General features: G+C 41.1%; 2 protein-coding genes across 2 annotated transcripts in view; both read left to right on the plus strand.

Annotated features, from left to right (window-relative positions):
- PNLIPRP3 (pancreatic lipase related protein 3) overlaps positions 1 to 17857 on the plus strand; it is a 43612-nt gene extending 25755 nt beyond the window's left edge. The window contains exons 8-12 of the mRNA XM_061403589.1: positions 6245 to 6363; positions 9106 to 9238; positions 13077 to 13188; positions 16479 to 16646; positions 16933 to 17857. Of these exons, the coding sequence (XP_061259573.1) occupies positions 6245 to 6363; positions 9106 to 9238; positions 13077 to 13188; positions 16479 to 16646; positions 16933 to 16996 (596 nt within the window). The 3' untranslated portion in view covers positions 16997 to 17857. The remainder of the gene's footprint in view (positions 1 to 6244; positions 6364 to 9105; positions 9239 to 13076; positions 13189 to 16478; positions 16647 to 16932) is intronic.
- Positions 1 to 18384, plus strand: part of PNLIP (pancreatic lipase) — a 122864-nt gene that overhangs the window by 29506 nt on the left and 74974 nt on the right. The gene's annotated exons all lie outside the window — the stretch shown is intronic.

Consider the following 18384-nt stretch of genomic DNA (forward strand, 5'->3'; position numbering starts at 1 on the left):
AAACCAGCTTTTTACATCAGGAAGTTCACGGTTCACATATTGCTGAAGCCTGGCTTGGAGAATTTTGAGCATTACTTTACTAGCGTGTGAGATGAGTGCAATTGTGCGGTAGTTTGAGCATTCTTTGGCATTGTCTTTTTTGGGATTGGAATGAAAACTGACCTTTTCCAGTCCTGTGGCCATTGCTGAGTTTTCCAAATTTGCTGGCATATTGAGTGCAGCACTTTCACAGCATCATCTTTCAGGATTTGGAATAGCTCAACTGGAATTCCATCACCTCCACTAGCTTTCTTCATAGTGATGCTTTCTAAGGCCCACTTGACTTCACATTCCAGGATGTCTGGCTCTAGGTCAGTGATCACACCATCGTGATTATCTGGGTCGTGAAGATCTTTTCTGTACAGTTCTTCTGTGTATTCTTGCCACCTCTTCTTAATATCTTCTGCTTCTGTTAGGTCCATACCATTTCTGTCCTTTATCGAGCCCATCTTTGCATGAAATGTTCCTTTGGTATCTCTGATTTTCTTGAAGAGATCCCTAGTTTTTCCCATTCTGTTGTTTTCCTCTATTTCTTTGCATTGATCTCTGAAGAAGGCTTTCTTATCTCTTCTTGCTATTCTTTGGAACTCTGCATTCAGATGTTTATATCTTTCCTTTTCTCCTTTGCTTTTCGCTTCTCTTCTTTTCACAGCTATTTGTAAGGCCTCCCCAGACAGCCATTTTGCTTTTTTGCATTTCTTTTTCATGGGAATGGTCTTGATCCCTGTCTCCTGTACAATGTCACGAACCTCATTACATAGTTAATCAGGCACTCTATCTATCAGATCTAGGCCCTTAAATCTATTTCTCACTTCCACTGTTTAATCATAAGGGATTTGATTTAGGTCATACCTGAATGGTCTAGTGGTTTTCCCTACTTTCTTCAGTTTAAGTCTGAATTTGGCACTAAGGAGTTCATCATCTGAGCCACAGTCAGCTCCTGGTCTTGTTTTTGCTGACTGTATAGAGCTTCTCCATCTTTGGTTGCAAAGAATATAATCAATCTGATTTCAGTGTTGACCATCTGGTGATGTCCATGTATAGAGTCTTCTCTTGTGTTGTTGGAAGAGGGTGTTTGTTATGACCAGTGCATTTTCTTGGCAAAACTCTATTAGTCTTTGCCCTGCTTCATTCTGTATTGCAAGGCCAAATTTGCCTGTTACTCCAGGTATTTCTTGACTTCCTACTTTTGCATTCCAGTCCCCTATAATGAAAAGGACATCTTTTTTGGGTGATAGTTCTAAAAGGTCTTGTAGGTCTTCATAGAACCGTTCAATTCAGCTTCTTTAGCGTTACTGGTTGGGGCATAGACTTGGATTACTGTGATATTGAATGGTTTGCCTTGGAAACGAACAGAGATTATTCTGTCATTTTTGATATTGCATCCAAGTACTGCATTTCAGACTCTTGTTGACCATGATGGCCACTCCATTTTTTCTGAGGGATTCCTGCCCGCAGTAGTAGATATAATGGTCATCTGAGTTAAATTCACCCATTCCAGTCCATTTCAGTTCACTGATTCCTAGAATATTGACATTCACTCTTGCCATCTCCTGTTTGACCACTTCCAGTTTGCCTTGATTCATGGACCTGACATTCCAGGTTCCTATGCAATATTGCTCTTTACAGCATCGGACCTTGCTTCTATCACCAGTCACATCCACAGCTGGGTTATGTTTTTGCTTTGGCTCCATCCCTTCATTCTTTCTGGAGTTATTTCTCCACTGATCTCCAGTAGCATATTGGGCACCTACTGACCTGGGGAGTTTCTCTTTCAGTATCCTATCATTTTGCCTTTTCATACGGTTCATGGGGTTCTCGAGGCAAGAATAATGAAGTGGTTTGCCATTCCCTTCTCCAGTGGACCACATTCTGTCAGATCTCTCCACCATGACCCGCCCATCTTGGGTTGCCCCATGGGCATGGCTTAGTTTCATTGAGTTAGACAAGACTGTGGTCCTAGTGTGATTAGATTGACTAGTTTTCTGTGAGTATGGTTTCGGTGTGTTTGCCCTCAGATGCCCTCTTGCAACACCTATCGTCTTACTTGGGTTTCTCTTACCTTGGGCATGGGGTATCTCTTCACGGCTGCTCCAGCAAAGTGCAGCCATTGCACCTTAGCTTGGATGAAGCGTATCTCCTCACCACCGCCCTTCCTGACCTTCAACGTGGGATAGCTCCTCTAGGCCCTCCTGCGCCCGTGCAGCCACTTCCTTGGACGTGGGGTTGCTCCTCCCGGCCTCCGCCCTTGGCCTCAGGCATTGGGGCGTGGGGTAGCTCCTCCCGCCCGCCACCCCTGGCCTTGTGCTTAGGGGCGTAGGGTAGCTCCTCCCGCCCGCCTCCCCTGACCTCGGACGCGGGGTAACTCCTCTTGGCCACCCACCCTGACCTCGGACGCGGGGTAGCTCCTCTCGTATATTTTAGCCCAAAACACAGTAGCATGTATGAAGTTCCCAGCAGTCGTGAGGTCTGTGAGGCCAGGATCCATGTTTTAGTTTAGTCTATAACCCCAGGGTCTAACAGAATGTCTCACTAGTATGAACAAGGAGGATGTAGTCATCCAATAGATATGTATTTAGTGCTTACTATGTGCCAGGCACTATTCTAGGAATAGCAGATGTAGGAATGCATACAAAAGACAAAAATTAGTAGGAGCTAATACCCTACTTTCAGAGAAGGCAATGGTACCCCACTCCAGTACTCTTGCCAGGAAAATCCCATGGAACGAGGAGCCTGGAAGGCTGCAGTCCATGGGGTCGCTGAGGTTGGACACGACTGAGCGACTTCACTTTCACTTTTCACTTTCATGCATTGGAGGAGGAAATGGCAACCCACTCCAGTGTTCTTGCCTGGAGAATCCCAGGGACGGGGGAGCCTGGTGGGCTGCCATCTATGGGGTCGCACAGAGTCAGACACGACTGAAGCGACTTAGCAGCAGCAGCAGCAGCAATACCCTACTTTGCTATAAAAACAGTAATAGAATAAGTGCTAAGGAGACCAAACAAAGAATGTAATGGGAATCTGATGTGTTGGTGACACTGCGGGTGACCTAGGGGAAGGAGATTTTTGGTAGGGTGGACAGGAAGTCCTTACTGAAAAGATGACCTGAAGGAGTTAGCCATGCAGGTACCTGGGTGAGAAGCATTCCAGGCTGAGGGGTGGGAATGGCAAGTGCAAAGGGCCTGGGGCAGGAGCCCGTGAGGGTCATGGCAGCAAGGAGCCTATTGTGGCCAGAGTGAAATAAAAGAGAGGAGAGTAGTAGGGCATGAGGTTAGAGAAGGAATGGGGCAGAGGGAGATAACGTAGGGTCTTATGGACTGTAGCAACAACTTCAGCTTTTACTTGAGGGGGATGGGAGCCATGGGAGGATTTTGAGCAGAAGAAGTACATGGTTTGATTTGCTTTTTAACAGAATTACCGTGGATCACAAGTTAATTTAATCACAAATTAAACAAATAGTATTTAGCCCTTATAGCAGTTTCCAATAATAATAATAAGGCACTTTATAAGACACCAGAAAGTTATTATTTGGGAGTTCCATTCCTCCCTATCTCTATATCATTATCATATAAACAATGATATGTATCATCCATAATATATGATAAAGCACAGTCATATAATGTATGATGACATGATAGTAAATTTTTCGATGATTCTAAATATCCCACTGCCTGACCCCATGTGGTCAGAATGTCTAGATGATGTAATTATTCTATCTTCCGTCTGGCAGTTGCAGAGGAAAGAAACACAGATCGTGGCATTGAGAGTAGCTTGAATTTCCTCTTCACTAGCACTAACTTACAAAGTTTTACTACCTGTTTTGAAAGTAAATGTAATTAGAAATATCCATTTGCAATGACTACTTAAAACTGGTAAAACTATAGATACTCAAAATGAGAATTAAAGCCAGTTCTATCTAGTGCTGGTAAGCAAAATTCTTTCAAAAAAGACCTATTATAAAACTTCTTTCTCATTATCTGTTATATTATGATTTGAAATCATTTCTATTAGGATAAAATGTAGATCATAAGACTTGTTTACATAACTACATTGTTATATACTTGAAATTCTGTAAAATAATGAATTAAAATAAGCCTACATTTATCATAAGCTATCATTTTGAGATACTGTAATTCCTACAACTTTATTAGATTAAAAGCATATTTATCATTCATGTCTTCAAATGACTTTTCAGCTTCAAAATATTTTATTTTACATATATTTGTTACTAAGAAACCATTTACTTTTAAAATTCATAGTTCCCTATGTTCTAAAGAACCATCGTGTCTAAACCACAATTAGTTATGAATACAAATTTGTATGTAAAGAAACCTGATATAAGAGAAGTCCTCCTCAAAAAAAGATGTCAATTCTTTATTACTGCTATGTTGTATTTCTGAAATGATCTCAGTTATCTATTGTATAACAAACCATAGTGGCTTAAGAGAACAATGGTTTATTGCCCATGGTTATGAGGCTCAAGATTCAGGCAGAGCTCTGCTTTGCTATGTGTCCATTGGGTGAATGTACATGATTGCATCCAACTGGGAGCTGGGCTGAGCTGGGCCAAAATGGGTGGGAAGGTCCAAGATGGCCTTCCACGGGTAGTATCTTGGTACTAGCTCTCCTCTCTAAGTGGTCTGTTATCCTTCAGAGCCTCTCTCCCCAGCCAGTTCACCTGAATTTCTTAACATGGAGACTGGGTTCCAACAGAACAAGAATAGATGATGGAAGGTCGCTGAAGACCAAGGCCATGATACTTGCCCAGTGGCAGTTCCTCTATATTCTCTTAGTCAAACAAGTCACAAGACTAGCCTGTAACCCAGAAAGGTTTTTAAAAACCTTTATTTAGAATCATCCAAAAATTTACTGTCATGTCATCATCAGTTCCACCTCTTGATGGAACGAGTAGTAACATTATATTGCAAAGGGGTGAGGACCTAGGAAGGAGTGACTCTTTGGAGTCCACATTTATAGATAAGTGATTTGCCACATCTAGTGACTCAAAGGTGAGTCAAGTCATGTAGGTCATGAGAAGAATAGCCCATGCCATGTAGTAAAAATATTGTTATGTAAGGAAAAGAGAGCATAAATGACTGGAATGTATTTCAGAATACACAAATGTACTTAGAACTTTTATGAATTATTGCAGTAATCCTAACTACCAGTGGCAGTAATGCTGTGCCTGACAATGACAAAACCAATTTGTCTATAGCATTCTTTATAATACATTCCACCTGTCACATCTTGAAACTCAGCTGAAGCTGTGCACTGGTTAACCTTGCTGCCTGTTTCATGATTGAATAGGAGGGAGTTCAGTCATTCCTGCAGAAACAGGGAGACAAGAGAATTAACTGGTCTAAGGCAGAGATACTGTGTACACAGTGATACTTAAAATTCTAAGTGCTTATGTCAGATATCTGGGAAGTGTTGGTGATATTAGTATCAGAACACAGTCATCTACATTAAATGTCCCTTTCAGTTCAGTTCAGTAGCTCAGTCGTGTCCGACTCTTTGCGAACCCATGAATCGCAGCACGCCAGGCCTCCTTGTCCATTACCAACTCAGGGAGTTCACTCAGACTCACATCCATCGAGTCAGTGATGCCATCCAGCCATCTCATCCTCTGTCATCCCCTTCTCCTCTAGCCCCCAATCCCTCCCAGCATCAGAGTCTTTTCCAATGAGTCAACTCTTCACATGAGGTGGCCAAAGTACTGGAGTTTCAGCTTTAGCATCATTCCTTCCAAAGAAATCCCAGGGCTGATCTCCTTCAGAATGGACTGGTTGGATCTCCTTGCAGTCCAAGGGACTCTCAAGAGTCTTCTCCAACACCACAGTTCAAAAGCATCAATTCTTCGGCGCTCAGCCTTCTTCACAGTCCAACTCTCACATCCATACATGACCACAGGAAAAACCATAGCCTTGACTAGACGGACCTTTGTTGGCAAAGTAGTGTTTCTGCTTTTCAATATGCTATCTAGGTTGGTCATAACTTGTCCCTTTAGACTCACACAAAGAATTCTTTGGTACAAGAAGATGATATGTAATATTAATAAATGTGGAATATCTAAAAGTACACACAAGGTCTGGTGACCCAGATCCAAGTCAAGAAACTATCATTCAACATTACTTTTTCTAGGAAATGTTTCATACTCTCAGTTATCAGTTCATTGCTACCAGTTAATCGAAAATTGTTTTCACAGAAGTGTTCTCCTTCTTTGATTGCAACCATGCCCGAAGTCATCGCTTTTATGCTGAAAGCATTCTCAATCCTGATGCATTTATTGCTTATCCTTGTAGATCCTACAAATCTTTTAAAGCAGTAAGTAAAGCATTTTGCCATGTAATTCAATTAGCAAGTCATTTTTTGAAGCATGATCAGTCAACTAAAAATTAGAACATTGAGTATGTAGCAAAAAAAATGCATCTGCCATTTTGGTAAATAATAGATTCTTTCTGTGCTGAGTACTGAACAGTAGCTGGGGTTGCTGAAGGGCTTAAATAACTAAACCAACTATTTGTATTCTGGTTGTTTCAGTTCTTTTGAATTATATACAATTTTGCTTTTTTGGTCATTTGTTATGCAGTTATTAGATGTTGTGTACCAGGCATAAGTCCAGCACAAAAATTTTTGTGTGTATATATTTTAAATGTCATCCTCTAAGATGCCCTGAGAAGGCTGAACCAATTAATAGCTACAGTCAAACATATTACTATTTACCTGGGACATGAAAATTATTTTATTAAAATTTGATTATTCATACAGAGCAGAACTGAAGCATAGATAGCTCACAGGAATTCCATGCAAATCAATATACATTACAAAATACCAAATTTGATTTTACTTGAGTCATGAAGCACGTGGTGCCAGATCTGAGCTGACTATATTTTTCATTTGCTTATCACTATGAAAAGGTAAAAAGAAAATCTATTTTGTAGTGGAAAGTAGAAAGATTTTCCTGCTTGTGCTTTAGAGACTTATCCCCTGTTTTATCAGGGTAGAAAAATATGGGGTTTCAAACCAAAGTGTGTTATAAGCAATAGCACATTTTGTGCTATTTTGTGAATAAGAATAGTGTTGGGACAGGAGTAAGTATTTCCCTCCTGTTACAGACCAAGGTGAGTGAGCCCTCAGGCTGTCTTCCTGAGCATGTCTTCCTTGTTCATACTGTGGCTGGTGAACTGCAAGTCTCAGAAACCTTGCCAGACAAGCACTGACATTTCCCCTAAACCTCCTTCTCCCCGAACTCATCCTTCTTCAAGCCCCAGATGCTGCTCTGAATGGCTAAAGGGATCCTGACATTCACTACATCAAAGGCAGGTGAAAGCAGGTTCTCAAAGTCATAGCATATTCAGAGTTAGTGGGGTTTAATCAGCTCAAAAGGGGAGAACTCTAGGCTCCTATGCCACATAGATGCTAATTACGGCAACAAACTAGAGAACATTAAGTCAATTTCCTTGACTTGTTTTATTGTACTTTTATCCAACAGTCATAAAAAATGAGATGGAATTTTAAAAAATAAATAAAGTAAGAGGGGTTTCAGTGCTGGGCCATCTGATTCACATTCTTGTGCCTTCACTTAATAGACAAACAAACTCAGACAAATAGCTTACTTCTCTGGGCTTTAGTTTCCTCATCTGCTAAATAAGGAGACTAAAAACATTATAATAATAATATTTTGTGAGGATTAATTGACCTAAATGCACATAAAGTGCATCAAACAGTGCCTTGCACATGGTAAGCACTCACTCAATCAATATGAGCCCTTATTATTTTGTTAGTATTTTTGTTCATTAAAAATGGAGTTTTAAATGGGGTGTTTTACTATAGTCCTAGGCTTCTCCGGTGGTTCAGCAGTAAAGAATCTGCCTGCAGTGCAGGAGAGGCAGATTTGATTCCTGGGTTGGGAAGATTCTCTGGAGGAGGAAATGGCAACCCACTCCAATATTCTTGGTTGGAGAATCCCATGGACAGAGGAGCCTGAAGGGCTCTGAGGTCCATCGGATCACAAAAAGTCAGACACGACTGTAGTGACTAAGAATGCATGCATGCACTACAGTCCTAGCCTAAATATCCATAGTTTATAAGTCCGAAAGTTCAAAAACCTAAAGTAGCAAATACTCCAACATTGCTATCCAGGTTTTTTTAAGTTAGTATTTTGTTAGTTTTGTTTTAGATTTTAAAATACATGGATAAAATTTAAGTACCTTATATTCCCTTCATGCCCTTCCCTAAGGCAAACTTTGAGGGAAATTTATATGTATGTATGTATATATATATATATATATATATATATATATAGTATCTTGCTATAAGTGTCTTTCTGAATTTCTTTTTAAATTTTATAAGATCTACATTGACATATATAGACCTATTGTATTTAGTAGGAATTCTGTAGGAATCAGCCACATTTTATTTATTCATTCCCCTACTAACGTACATTTTGGTTGTTTGCAGTTTTCATTATTAAAAGCAATTCTGCAATAAACACCTTTGCGTATCTCCTTATGTACTTGTGAAGAAGTTTCTTTATGACATGTAATAGAAGTGAAATTTTCAAAGCATATGTGCATTTCCATCTTTATTAGACATTACCAAATGTCTGTCTGCAATGTCTGTTAATTTATATTCCCATAAGAAGCAAATGAGAATTCCCCACTCCATATCATACCAATACTTGGTATTTCCAACTGCCTTAATTTTTGCAAATCTGCTGAGTATGAAATTGTATGTTGTTTTAATTTGTACTCCTGACAACTAGTAAGATTGAGCATCTTTTTACATAGCTATTGACTATTGACTTTCCTCTTCTATGGACTGTCTGTCTATTCATGTTATTTACTCATTTTTTTCTAACAGCCAGCCCCTTTTCCTTATCCCTCAGTTGTTTTTGTTTTATTATGTTTTGTTTTTGAAAACAGGCAGGATAGTCTATTAGGCAACTTAGTCATTCTTAAATGCATATACTTTATTTAGATTTGAAAGATTTATTATAGTTTAATAATACATTCTGAGTTTATTGAAAGTCAGCATTTCTAATTACCTCTTATTTTCTGTCACCAGGGAAATTGCTTCCATTGTCCCAAGGAAGGTTGCCCAACAATGGGTCATTTTGCTGATAGATTTCACCTGAAAACAATGAAGCCTAATAGATTATATTATTTTTTAAACACAGGGACTGTTTCGCCATTTGCCCGTAAGTATGTAGCTGAATTTTATTGTAATGCCTTAAGGCACTTACCTTTAAATATTCAACAGTTTTTACTGAGTGTCTACTAAATCACTGGGCATCGGGCCAGACTCTGAGGATGCAGTGAAGAACACACAGTGAGTCTAGGCTGGGGGAGAGAAAAGGAAGAGTCTCAGTTTCAACCCTGAGTAATAGGGTTGGGAGATGCAAAGAAGGAATTTCTTTCTGTTGGGAGATGCAAAGAAGGAATTTCTTTCTGTTGGGAGATGCAAAGAAGGAGTTTCTGCACTCAGATCGGGGAGCCTTCCAAGAGGAAAGATGCCTTTAACACTGATTCCTGAAAAGTGAGTAACAGAGGGAAGGAATGGCAACCCACTCCAGTACTTTCGCCTGGAAAATCCCATGGACGGAGAAGCCTGGTAGGCTGCAGTCCATGGGGTTGCTAGGAGTCGGACACGACTGAGCGACTTTGCTTTCACTTTTCACTTTCATGCACTGGAGAAGGAAATGGCAACCCACTCCAGTGTTCTTGCCTGGAGAATCCCAGGGACGGGGAAACCTGGTGGGCTGCCGTCTATGGGGTCTCACAGAGTCGGACACGACTGAAGTGACTTAGCAGTAGCAGTAAGCAAAAGGAACTGCATATGAAAATGCCTGGAGATAAGGGAGAGCTGGAATCTAAAAAAGATCCCCCTGCTGAGATTGTAGAGACCAGGAGGAAGGCAACATGAGGCGGGTAAGATGAGAGAGGCAAACCGGGTCAAATAATGAAATTATGCTCCATATGGGAAGTCTGGGCTTTATCTTTGGGCAGGTAGAAGCAAAAAGGACCTGGCTGAGGGGTTTCCCTGGTGGTCCAGTGGCTAAGACTCCATGCTCCCAATACAGGGAAGGTGGGTTCAATCCCTGGTCAGGGAACTAGAGCCCACATGCTGTAACTAAAGATGGAAGATCCTGAGTGCCGCCACTAAGACCTGGCATGGCCAAATAAATAAAAACAAATAAAAAGAGTTTTAATTAAAAAAAAAAAAAGGAACTGGGTGAATGGGTTTGTCAGTTCAGTCACTCAGTCGTGTCCGACTCTTTGCGACCCCATGGACTGTAGCACGCCAGGCTTCCCTGTCCATCACCAACTCCTGGAGCTTACTCAAACTCATGTCTATCAAGTCAGTGATGCCATTCAACCATCTCATCCTCTGTCATCGCCTTCTCCTCCTGCCTTCAATCTTTCCCAGCATCAGGGTCTTTTCCAGTGGAGTCTGTTCTTCACATCAGGTGGCCAAAGTACTGGAGTTTCAACTTCAGCATCAGTCCTTCCAATGAATATTCAGGAAAGATTTCCTTTAGGATGGACTGGTTGGATCTCCTTGCATTCCAAGGGACTCAAGAGTCTTCTCCAACACCACACTTCAAAATCATCAATTCTTTGGCACTCAGCTTTCTTTATAGTCCAACTCTCACATCCATACATGACTACTGGAAAAACCATACCTTTGACTAGACGGTCCATCTAGTTTTTCCAGTAGTCTTGTATGGATGTGAGAGTCAGCCTTCTCTAACTCAGTAAATGGGTTTGAGGGATGCAGAAAGTGGAGAAGTCAAGGATGATTCCATCTGGGCAGATGACATACCATATGCTGAACTTGGTAACCAGGCAGAGAGGCTGGTTTGAAGTAAGTTGATGGGCTCAGTTTGTAACATATTAGGTCTGAGATGCTGTTAGAATTTGGGCATGTGCAGTTAGATTGGGTCTCATCCTCTGGAGACTGCTGTGGTCCACAGCCAAAGATTCGAATGTTTAGACAGTAACCTAAGCTATGAAGTGGATGACATAATTACCCAAGAAGAATGTATCAGATGAGAAGAAAGAGAGCAGAGAAAGTGGTCCCTGTGAAGGACACTGAGGAATGAATAAAGAGAGAAAAGATAAAACCATGTGGCAGTCAAGAAAAGAAAGATGATGAAAAAGAGAGAATGCATTCACTGCCCCAAAGACAGGTCCAATGAGACAGGGCCCAGAGGGGTTCGTGGGATAAGTCCCATCACTGGTGAGTTTAGCTTTCAGTGGAGAGGTGATGGTGGCGGTCATAGTTCAGTGGAACAGGCAAGGAGGGAAACAGAGCTTTCTGACGAGGATTAATTTGTGAACTGAAAATTCTCTCTAGTAAATTTTTTCCCCTTTCAGAGGCTTTTCAAACAACTTTATGAAGAATTGCATTTTTTTTTCTGTTATTAAGCATACAACAATTTTAGAATTCAGAATGAAAGATCTGTTTAGTTCTAAAGTTCTTTAAAAGTTATACTTGACTGTTTGCAAAGGATTTATCCTGTTGGCAGGCTTTGTGTTGACTCAGACCTGTACTGACTGGGAACTCCTAGCACAAAGTCTGGTGAGAGAGGAAGGGACAATTCATTCCGCCTCTGAGTCATTAAAAAAAAACACAGACTTTCTTGCTCAATAGGTTTTCTAGATATTTTTCTGGACTAATTGTCAAACTATAGCAAATTAGAATTTGACTATGGAAAGCAAGGAGTCCCTTGGACTGCAAGGAGACCCAACCAGTCCATCCTAAAGGAGATCACTCCTGGTTGTTCATTGATAGGACTGATGTTGAAGCTGAAACTCCAATACTTTGGCCACCTGGTGCGAAGAGCTGACTCATTTGAAAAGACTCTGATGCCGGGGAAGATTGAAGGCAGGAGGAGAAGGGGATGACAGAGGATGAGATGGTTGGATGGCATCACTGATTCAATGGACATGGGTTTGGGTGGACTCGGGAGTTAGTGATGGACAGGGAGGCCTGGTGTGCTGTGGTTCATGGGGTCGCAAAGAGTCGGATACGACTGAGCGACTGAACTGAACTGAACTGATGGACTATAGCCTGCCAGGCTCCTCTGTCCATGGGATTCTCCAGGCAAGAATACTGGAGTGGGTTGCCATGCCCTCCTCCAGGGGATCTTCCTGACCCAGGGATCAAACCTATGTCTCTTGTGTCCCTGCATTGGCAGGTGGGTTATTTACCCTAGCTCCACCTGGGAAGCCTAGAGAGTTGCCTTAGCTGCTATTAATTCTAGGTAAACCAAGAGAATGACCAAGAGAATCAACCAAGAGAATTACTTTTGCTTTTTATACTTGAGTTTCTGCCATAAAATGATGTAGAAAGACAGAACAGATAAATCTTTGGTTTATTTTTACAGGCTGTATACACATATCCAGATTGGGAGAAGATAGATCAAGAGTACGTAAGAAATTCCTAGCTAGCAGATTAGGAACACTCTCTTTTATTTTCAAAGGGTGTGAAATCACCCTTTGTCTGCTCTAAGTCTTTCCAAAACATATCCTGAAACATCAATACTTTGGCCAAAGTATTGGAGTTTCAGCAACTGAACTGAACTGAACTGATGGAAAGCATACACACCACAGAATACAAATGTAATGGGTCAAAGAAGACACACACATTTTTCTAAAGTCCAAAAAATATATGGAAAACTAAAGAATTTCTTTAAAAATATTATTAACTATTTACTTTGCAAAATCAACATGTGATAGTTTATATGTTTTTAAAAATATAACCTCACCAAATTCACTCAAGCTGTATAAAGTTGTATTAATATTTTCTCATGAACATGAACAGCCCTCTTCCTCTTTAACCCTGAAAGTTACATTTACACTGAAGTAGCCAGGAGATAGTGAAGGACAGGGAAGCCTGCTGTGCTACAGTCCTGGAGTCTCAAAGGGTCGGACATGACTTAGCAACTGAACAGCAGTAACAAAGATGTCATGCTTCCCCGTGTTCTAAACCCTTCTCTCTCTCTCTCTCTCTCTTTCCTATTTTGTTTCCAGGTTGGAGGCACAAACTGTCTGTCAAACTTGATGGGAACAACATCACTCAAGGAAGTATATTTCTCCGTGTAGGTGGAACGATTGGGAAGACAGGGGAGTTTGAGTTTGTCAGGTAGGCAAGGATGATGACCTGGCAGGTAACAGTGCTGTACTCAGTTCATCATGCTCAGTAAGGCTCAGGCTTTTCTTTTCCTGTAATACAGTACCACCAGCTATCATCTGACAGTAACTTTTCTTTTTTCCCAAATATAAAATAGAAATCATAGTATCTATTTCATCCACAGTTCCAGCTACAGACAGAAAATTTTAGGAAATGTTAAGATGAAAATACAGATCTAGATAATAAAGCAAGTGGGAAAAAAACTGACAGGAAACAAGATATGCTTTTAATTCAGTCTGTTATTGTTATACAAATGTGGGCATATTGCTTTATTTTTAGGGCTTCCCTAATAGCTCAGTTGGTAAAGAATCTGCCTGCAATGCAGGAGACCCTGCTTTGATTCCTGGGTCAGGAAGATCCACTGGAGAAGGGATAGGCTACGCACTCCAGTATTCTTGGGCTTGCTTGGTGGCTCAGCTGGTAAAGAATCCACCTGCAATGCAGGAGACCTGGGTTCAATCCCTCGGTTGGCAAGATCCCCTGGAGAAGGGAAAGGCTACCTAATCCAGTATTCTGGCCTGCAGAATTCCATGGACTGTACTGTCTATAGGGTTGCAAAAACAATATATGCCATTATTGTTATACAAATTTGGGCATATTATTTTTATAGATTCCATATGAAATAAAGTATTTATATGAATAGCCGAATTTCTAATAAGCTCCCTAAGTAGTACTCACAGGTATAGTATATGTGTTAAGATAGTCAAAGGTAGGAATAATTCAGTAGAGACATTCACCCTGCACTCTCATAAAAGGTTACAGTATCCTTCTATCTTGAGTTTTCCTTAATTTTTTCTTTGATCAGCCTTAGCATTTTTGAATTACGTCTTCCACTTTCATCACTTAATTCTGCAACTCATTTCAGAATTAACATTGTACACACTAATTAGATGTTACCGTTTTGTGAACTGATGAATTAATTAGATGTTTTGGCTCTGTGATTTACATCATCTTCAAATACAAGGCAGAGGCACAAAAAGCAGAGGTTTTGTGGTTGTCGGTCGAGGGATACGTCAGATTAATCACTCTGGCAGCCTTTGTGCTCATCATCTTGCCTTGGTGCAGCTGCCTGTAAAGGTGAGTTCAGTCAGTGATCGTCTGGATCCCAGTTCACACACAGGCTCCAACCCATGATTTCTAGCCGTGCCTCCCATTGTTTGGCTTTGTTCATCTTCAGCTTAGCCACATTACCCTGACTACACTGCTGCTGCTGCTCAGTCGCTTCAGTTGTGTCTGACTCTGTGCGACCCCATAGAGGGCAGCCCACCAGGCTCCCTGGTCCCTGGGATTCTCCAGGCAAGAACACTGGAGTGGGTTGCCATTTCCTTTCTCCAATGCATGAAAGTGAAAAGTGAAAGTGAAGTTGCTACCCAGCATTAAAATAGATCTAACCCTTTCCTCCCTTCCTGACTTTTATCCATGCTGTTTCATGTTCCAAATACCCTTCTCTGTCTTAGTAGATCGCATCTTGTCCTTCACATCTCCATTAAGCTATTCCTCTGAGAATAGTTCAACATGATCTTGTGTCTGTGGCTCTAAGGCCTACAGTGCACTCATTGCCTGAGGCTGTAGAATCTGTGTCCTGCACAAAGGCAGCTGACCTGGGTCAGGTAGGGAGAGATGCGTGGTTCCCACCCCTTCTAAAATTTGTGAGAATGTTTTGTCATCTCTCTACTTCTTTTGCTAATGTCTAAAGAGGCTACTTGTCATGTCCTTGCATAATCATCCAATCCTCTTTTTTAAGAATAATTAAGCATTTCAGGTCCACAGTAAATGTTTCATCTTGGAATGAGGTCTGCTAAATGAATTTGTGTGCTAGTCTAGTCCCACTCTTCAGTCAAGCGTTAAGAGTCTGGCTTCACCATAGATTGCATGCTTGCATACTAATGCGCTCAATTGTGTCTGATTCTTTTGCAAACCCATGGACTGTAGCCCATCAGGCTCCTCTATCCATGGGATTTCCCAGGCAAACATACTGGAGTGGGTTGCCATTTCCTTCTCCAGGGGATCTTCCCAACCCGGGGATCGAACCCACATCCCCTGAACTGACAGGCAGATTATTTACCATGGAGGCACCAGGGAAGCCCTCACCGTACATTATATTTTAGTCATTTGGGTTTCCAGTGACACCATCGTTAAGGGCTGTGCTGTGTGTGCAGTGAGTGAAGGCAGTTCATGGAGCAACAGGGAAATGACCCCTTGAAGTGAAGTGAAGTGAAGTGGAGTCACTCAGTCGTGTCCGACTCTTTGCAACCCCATGGACTGTAGCCCAGCAGGCTCCTCCATCCATGGAATTTCCCAGGCAAGAGTACTGGATTGGGTTGCCATTTCCTTCCCCAGGGGATCTTCCTGACCCAGGGATCAAACCCTGGTCTCCCGCATTGCAGGCAGACGCTTTACCGTCTGAGCCACCAGGGAAGCCCAGTATAACCTGAAAAAAGTTACCCTCTGGTAATTAAATCAATTAATTCTACATGTAATAGAACAAGACAGGCCCTAGGAATAGCAGCATCCATTCTTGCATTCAGCAAACATGTAAATGCCTATCGTATACCAAGAATCGTTATAACTGCTGGGGAAACAGACACGGGTCCTACTCTCATGGAGCTCTTCCTCCAGTTAGAGGAGACAAACAATACATTAACAAAGCAGTGAGAAATGGCAGGACTAAAGAAACCTCATCTAGAGTAATTTTGGCTTGCATAAAACACATCTTATGTCTCAAGTCTCTTATGACTTATTCTATTTCCACACTCACCCTTTCTTTATCATTAGTTTGGTTACCCAGTTCTTCTTATACAGATGAAGAAGGTACCAGGGGAAGGCTAGGAGTACATTTTGGTTAATGAAAAGGAAGCATTGCACCGCTGTTAGCTGATCAACAGGCTTCTAGTTTTTCTTTCATTTTTGTGTGAATTTAGTCTATCATTGATAGTCTGATGATTTTGGGGGTGTCAATAGACTCTAGTTTCTGATACCACAAAGCCAAGACCAGAGCTTTCACTGTGGAGAACTAGCCCTTAAAAATCAACTAATCAGGCTTCTCATTCTCCCTCTTTTTTCAAGCTTTAGAATTGTGCTGTTCTGAGATGCTGACCAAGGTAAATGGCAAGAATAAATCTCCTATAATCAAATGCAGGGAAATGAAACTTTCTCTTCCATGATACACACAGGTGTTGTCTTCCACTTCAATATTATGAATACCAAGCACAAGCTTATCAGTTTTATTCTTCCATTGACAGTGGAACACTGAAGCCAGGCATGACTTATACAGATTTAATTGATGCAGACATTAACGTTGGAAACATTACAAGCATTGAGTTCATTTGGAAGGAGTATTCATTTGAACGTTCTCAGAGTAAGCTGGGAGCAGAAATGGTGATAGATATATCTGGAAAATACGGATATAAGTAAGTCTTACTTTTTCCTTTGCATTTTCAAACACAGTTTAAACTTTGTAATTGACATTTAAAATCCATATATAATTTGAAATTTTCAAATAGTATGAAAATGTGTGCCCCTCAAAAGTTTGCAGTTAAAGAGAAGAAAAATTATTTAAGAAACCAATACTGTATTTGTGAAAGTGTTTATAAAATAAAAACTACTCATTAAATTAGAAGACCTACCTACATTTTCTACCTCACCTACCCTGGAATCATATTAACATTGTCTTTTTTCCCCCTTTAAATTTTTCAGATCTGCTTTCTGTAGCCAAAACATCGTAGGACCTAATATTGCCCAGATCCTGAAACCATGCTAATCTCAGATATATCACATATAATCTTGATGGATTTACTTAATGGGAGCAATGGGAACATTAATCTCCCTCTAGCTGGCATCCAGACCAAACTTGGCCCTTGTAAATGAGATAGAAAGGTACAGTTGCCTTTTTTCTGTATAGGATGTTTTTCTTATTGAAAAGCTTTTATCTGAACCTTAAAACCAGACTGAGCCCTGGGACAAAGTACAGTACTGTGACCTATAGGATTCTGGTTTTCAGTGACCAAATAGAGCTGTGTTGCAATTTCTCTGAATTAAGAAGAGGTGCTCCAAGGATGGTGGTACAGACTTGTCAGTGAAAATGAGCCTCTGTCTGATTGAGTGTGTGAAGTACATTTAGAGCATTTCCAAGTGGAATAGCCATTGTTCAAAACGATTTGAAGAATATTTGCTATGCTGTTAAATCTTGCTAAGACAAATTATGTCTATAGCTCATGATGTACAGTAGATGGTGACCCCGTGGGTTGGTACATCTATTGATTAATAATGAAAACTAATGAGAGCACATTAGTATTTTCAAGGTGTTCCTTGGTCTTCAGAGTGAGTGAGAGGTAGAAGAGATTTTGGAGCTCATCTGTGATGTTTGCATCAGTAAGTAATAGGTCCTGAGGATCTTCAGCATCTTCTAGAAGCCTCCTATCACAGAATTACTTATCATTCTAGGCCTTGAAGGTCCCGTTACAAATTTGTATTTATTCTAAGGCAGCATTTCATTTCCAAAGCACTTGACGAATGCCTTGCGTTTATAATAACAATATTGCAATGTCTAAATGTGTTGTTTTCTCTTTTATTTTGCTTCAATTTCATCTAATTCAGTTGTCCTCACCCAGTGAAAATAAAAGACGAGCATTTTTATTTGTTCTGTTTTCTGTCACTGGCCTCAGTGTTTAGCACTGGGCTATAAACATTATTGGAAAGAAATAATGACAGATACTCTGCAGGATATTTCTTGATTCTCCTTGGTGCCTGGCTGCCAACTGAATCTTAAGAAGAGACCCATGGCTGTACATGAGCTTGAGTTGTGGTAGAAAGCAGAGAACAGAGTGGGGTTACTTTCCCATTGAACAAGGAGGAGATAGAAGGTTGACTGGAGAACAAGGCGTAGTGGAAGGAGGAAAGGAGATGAGGATGTTTTCAGCATGATCGGGCTGAGCATCCTACCTCCCTGGTGCCGTATCAGCCCGAGGCCCACGCCAGCGCAGGAACAGGGTGGCCAGGAGCAGCCCCAGCAGGAGGGCCTGGCCCCTACTAACTGTGTCACAGCCCCAGTACTCCTGAGCAAGCTGGCAATGGAGTCAGCTGCATGGCTCTAGGGGCCAGAAACTTCCCGTGAGACAGCTGCCTTAAGCCTGCACTACTCCCTGCTCA

The sequence above is a fragment of the Bos javanicus genome, chromosome 26, assembly GCF_032452875.1.
Source record: "Bos javanicus breed banteng chromosome 26, ARS-OSU_banteng_1.0, whole genome shotgun sequence".
Classification (NCBI taxonomy): domain Eukaryota; kingdom Metazoa; phylum Chordata; class Mammalia; order Artiodactyla; family Bovidae; genus Bos; species Bos javanicus.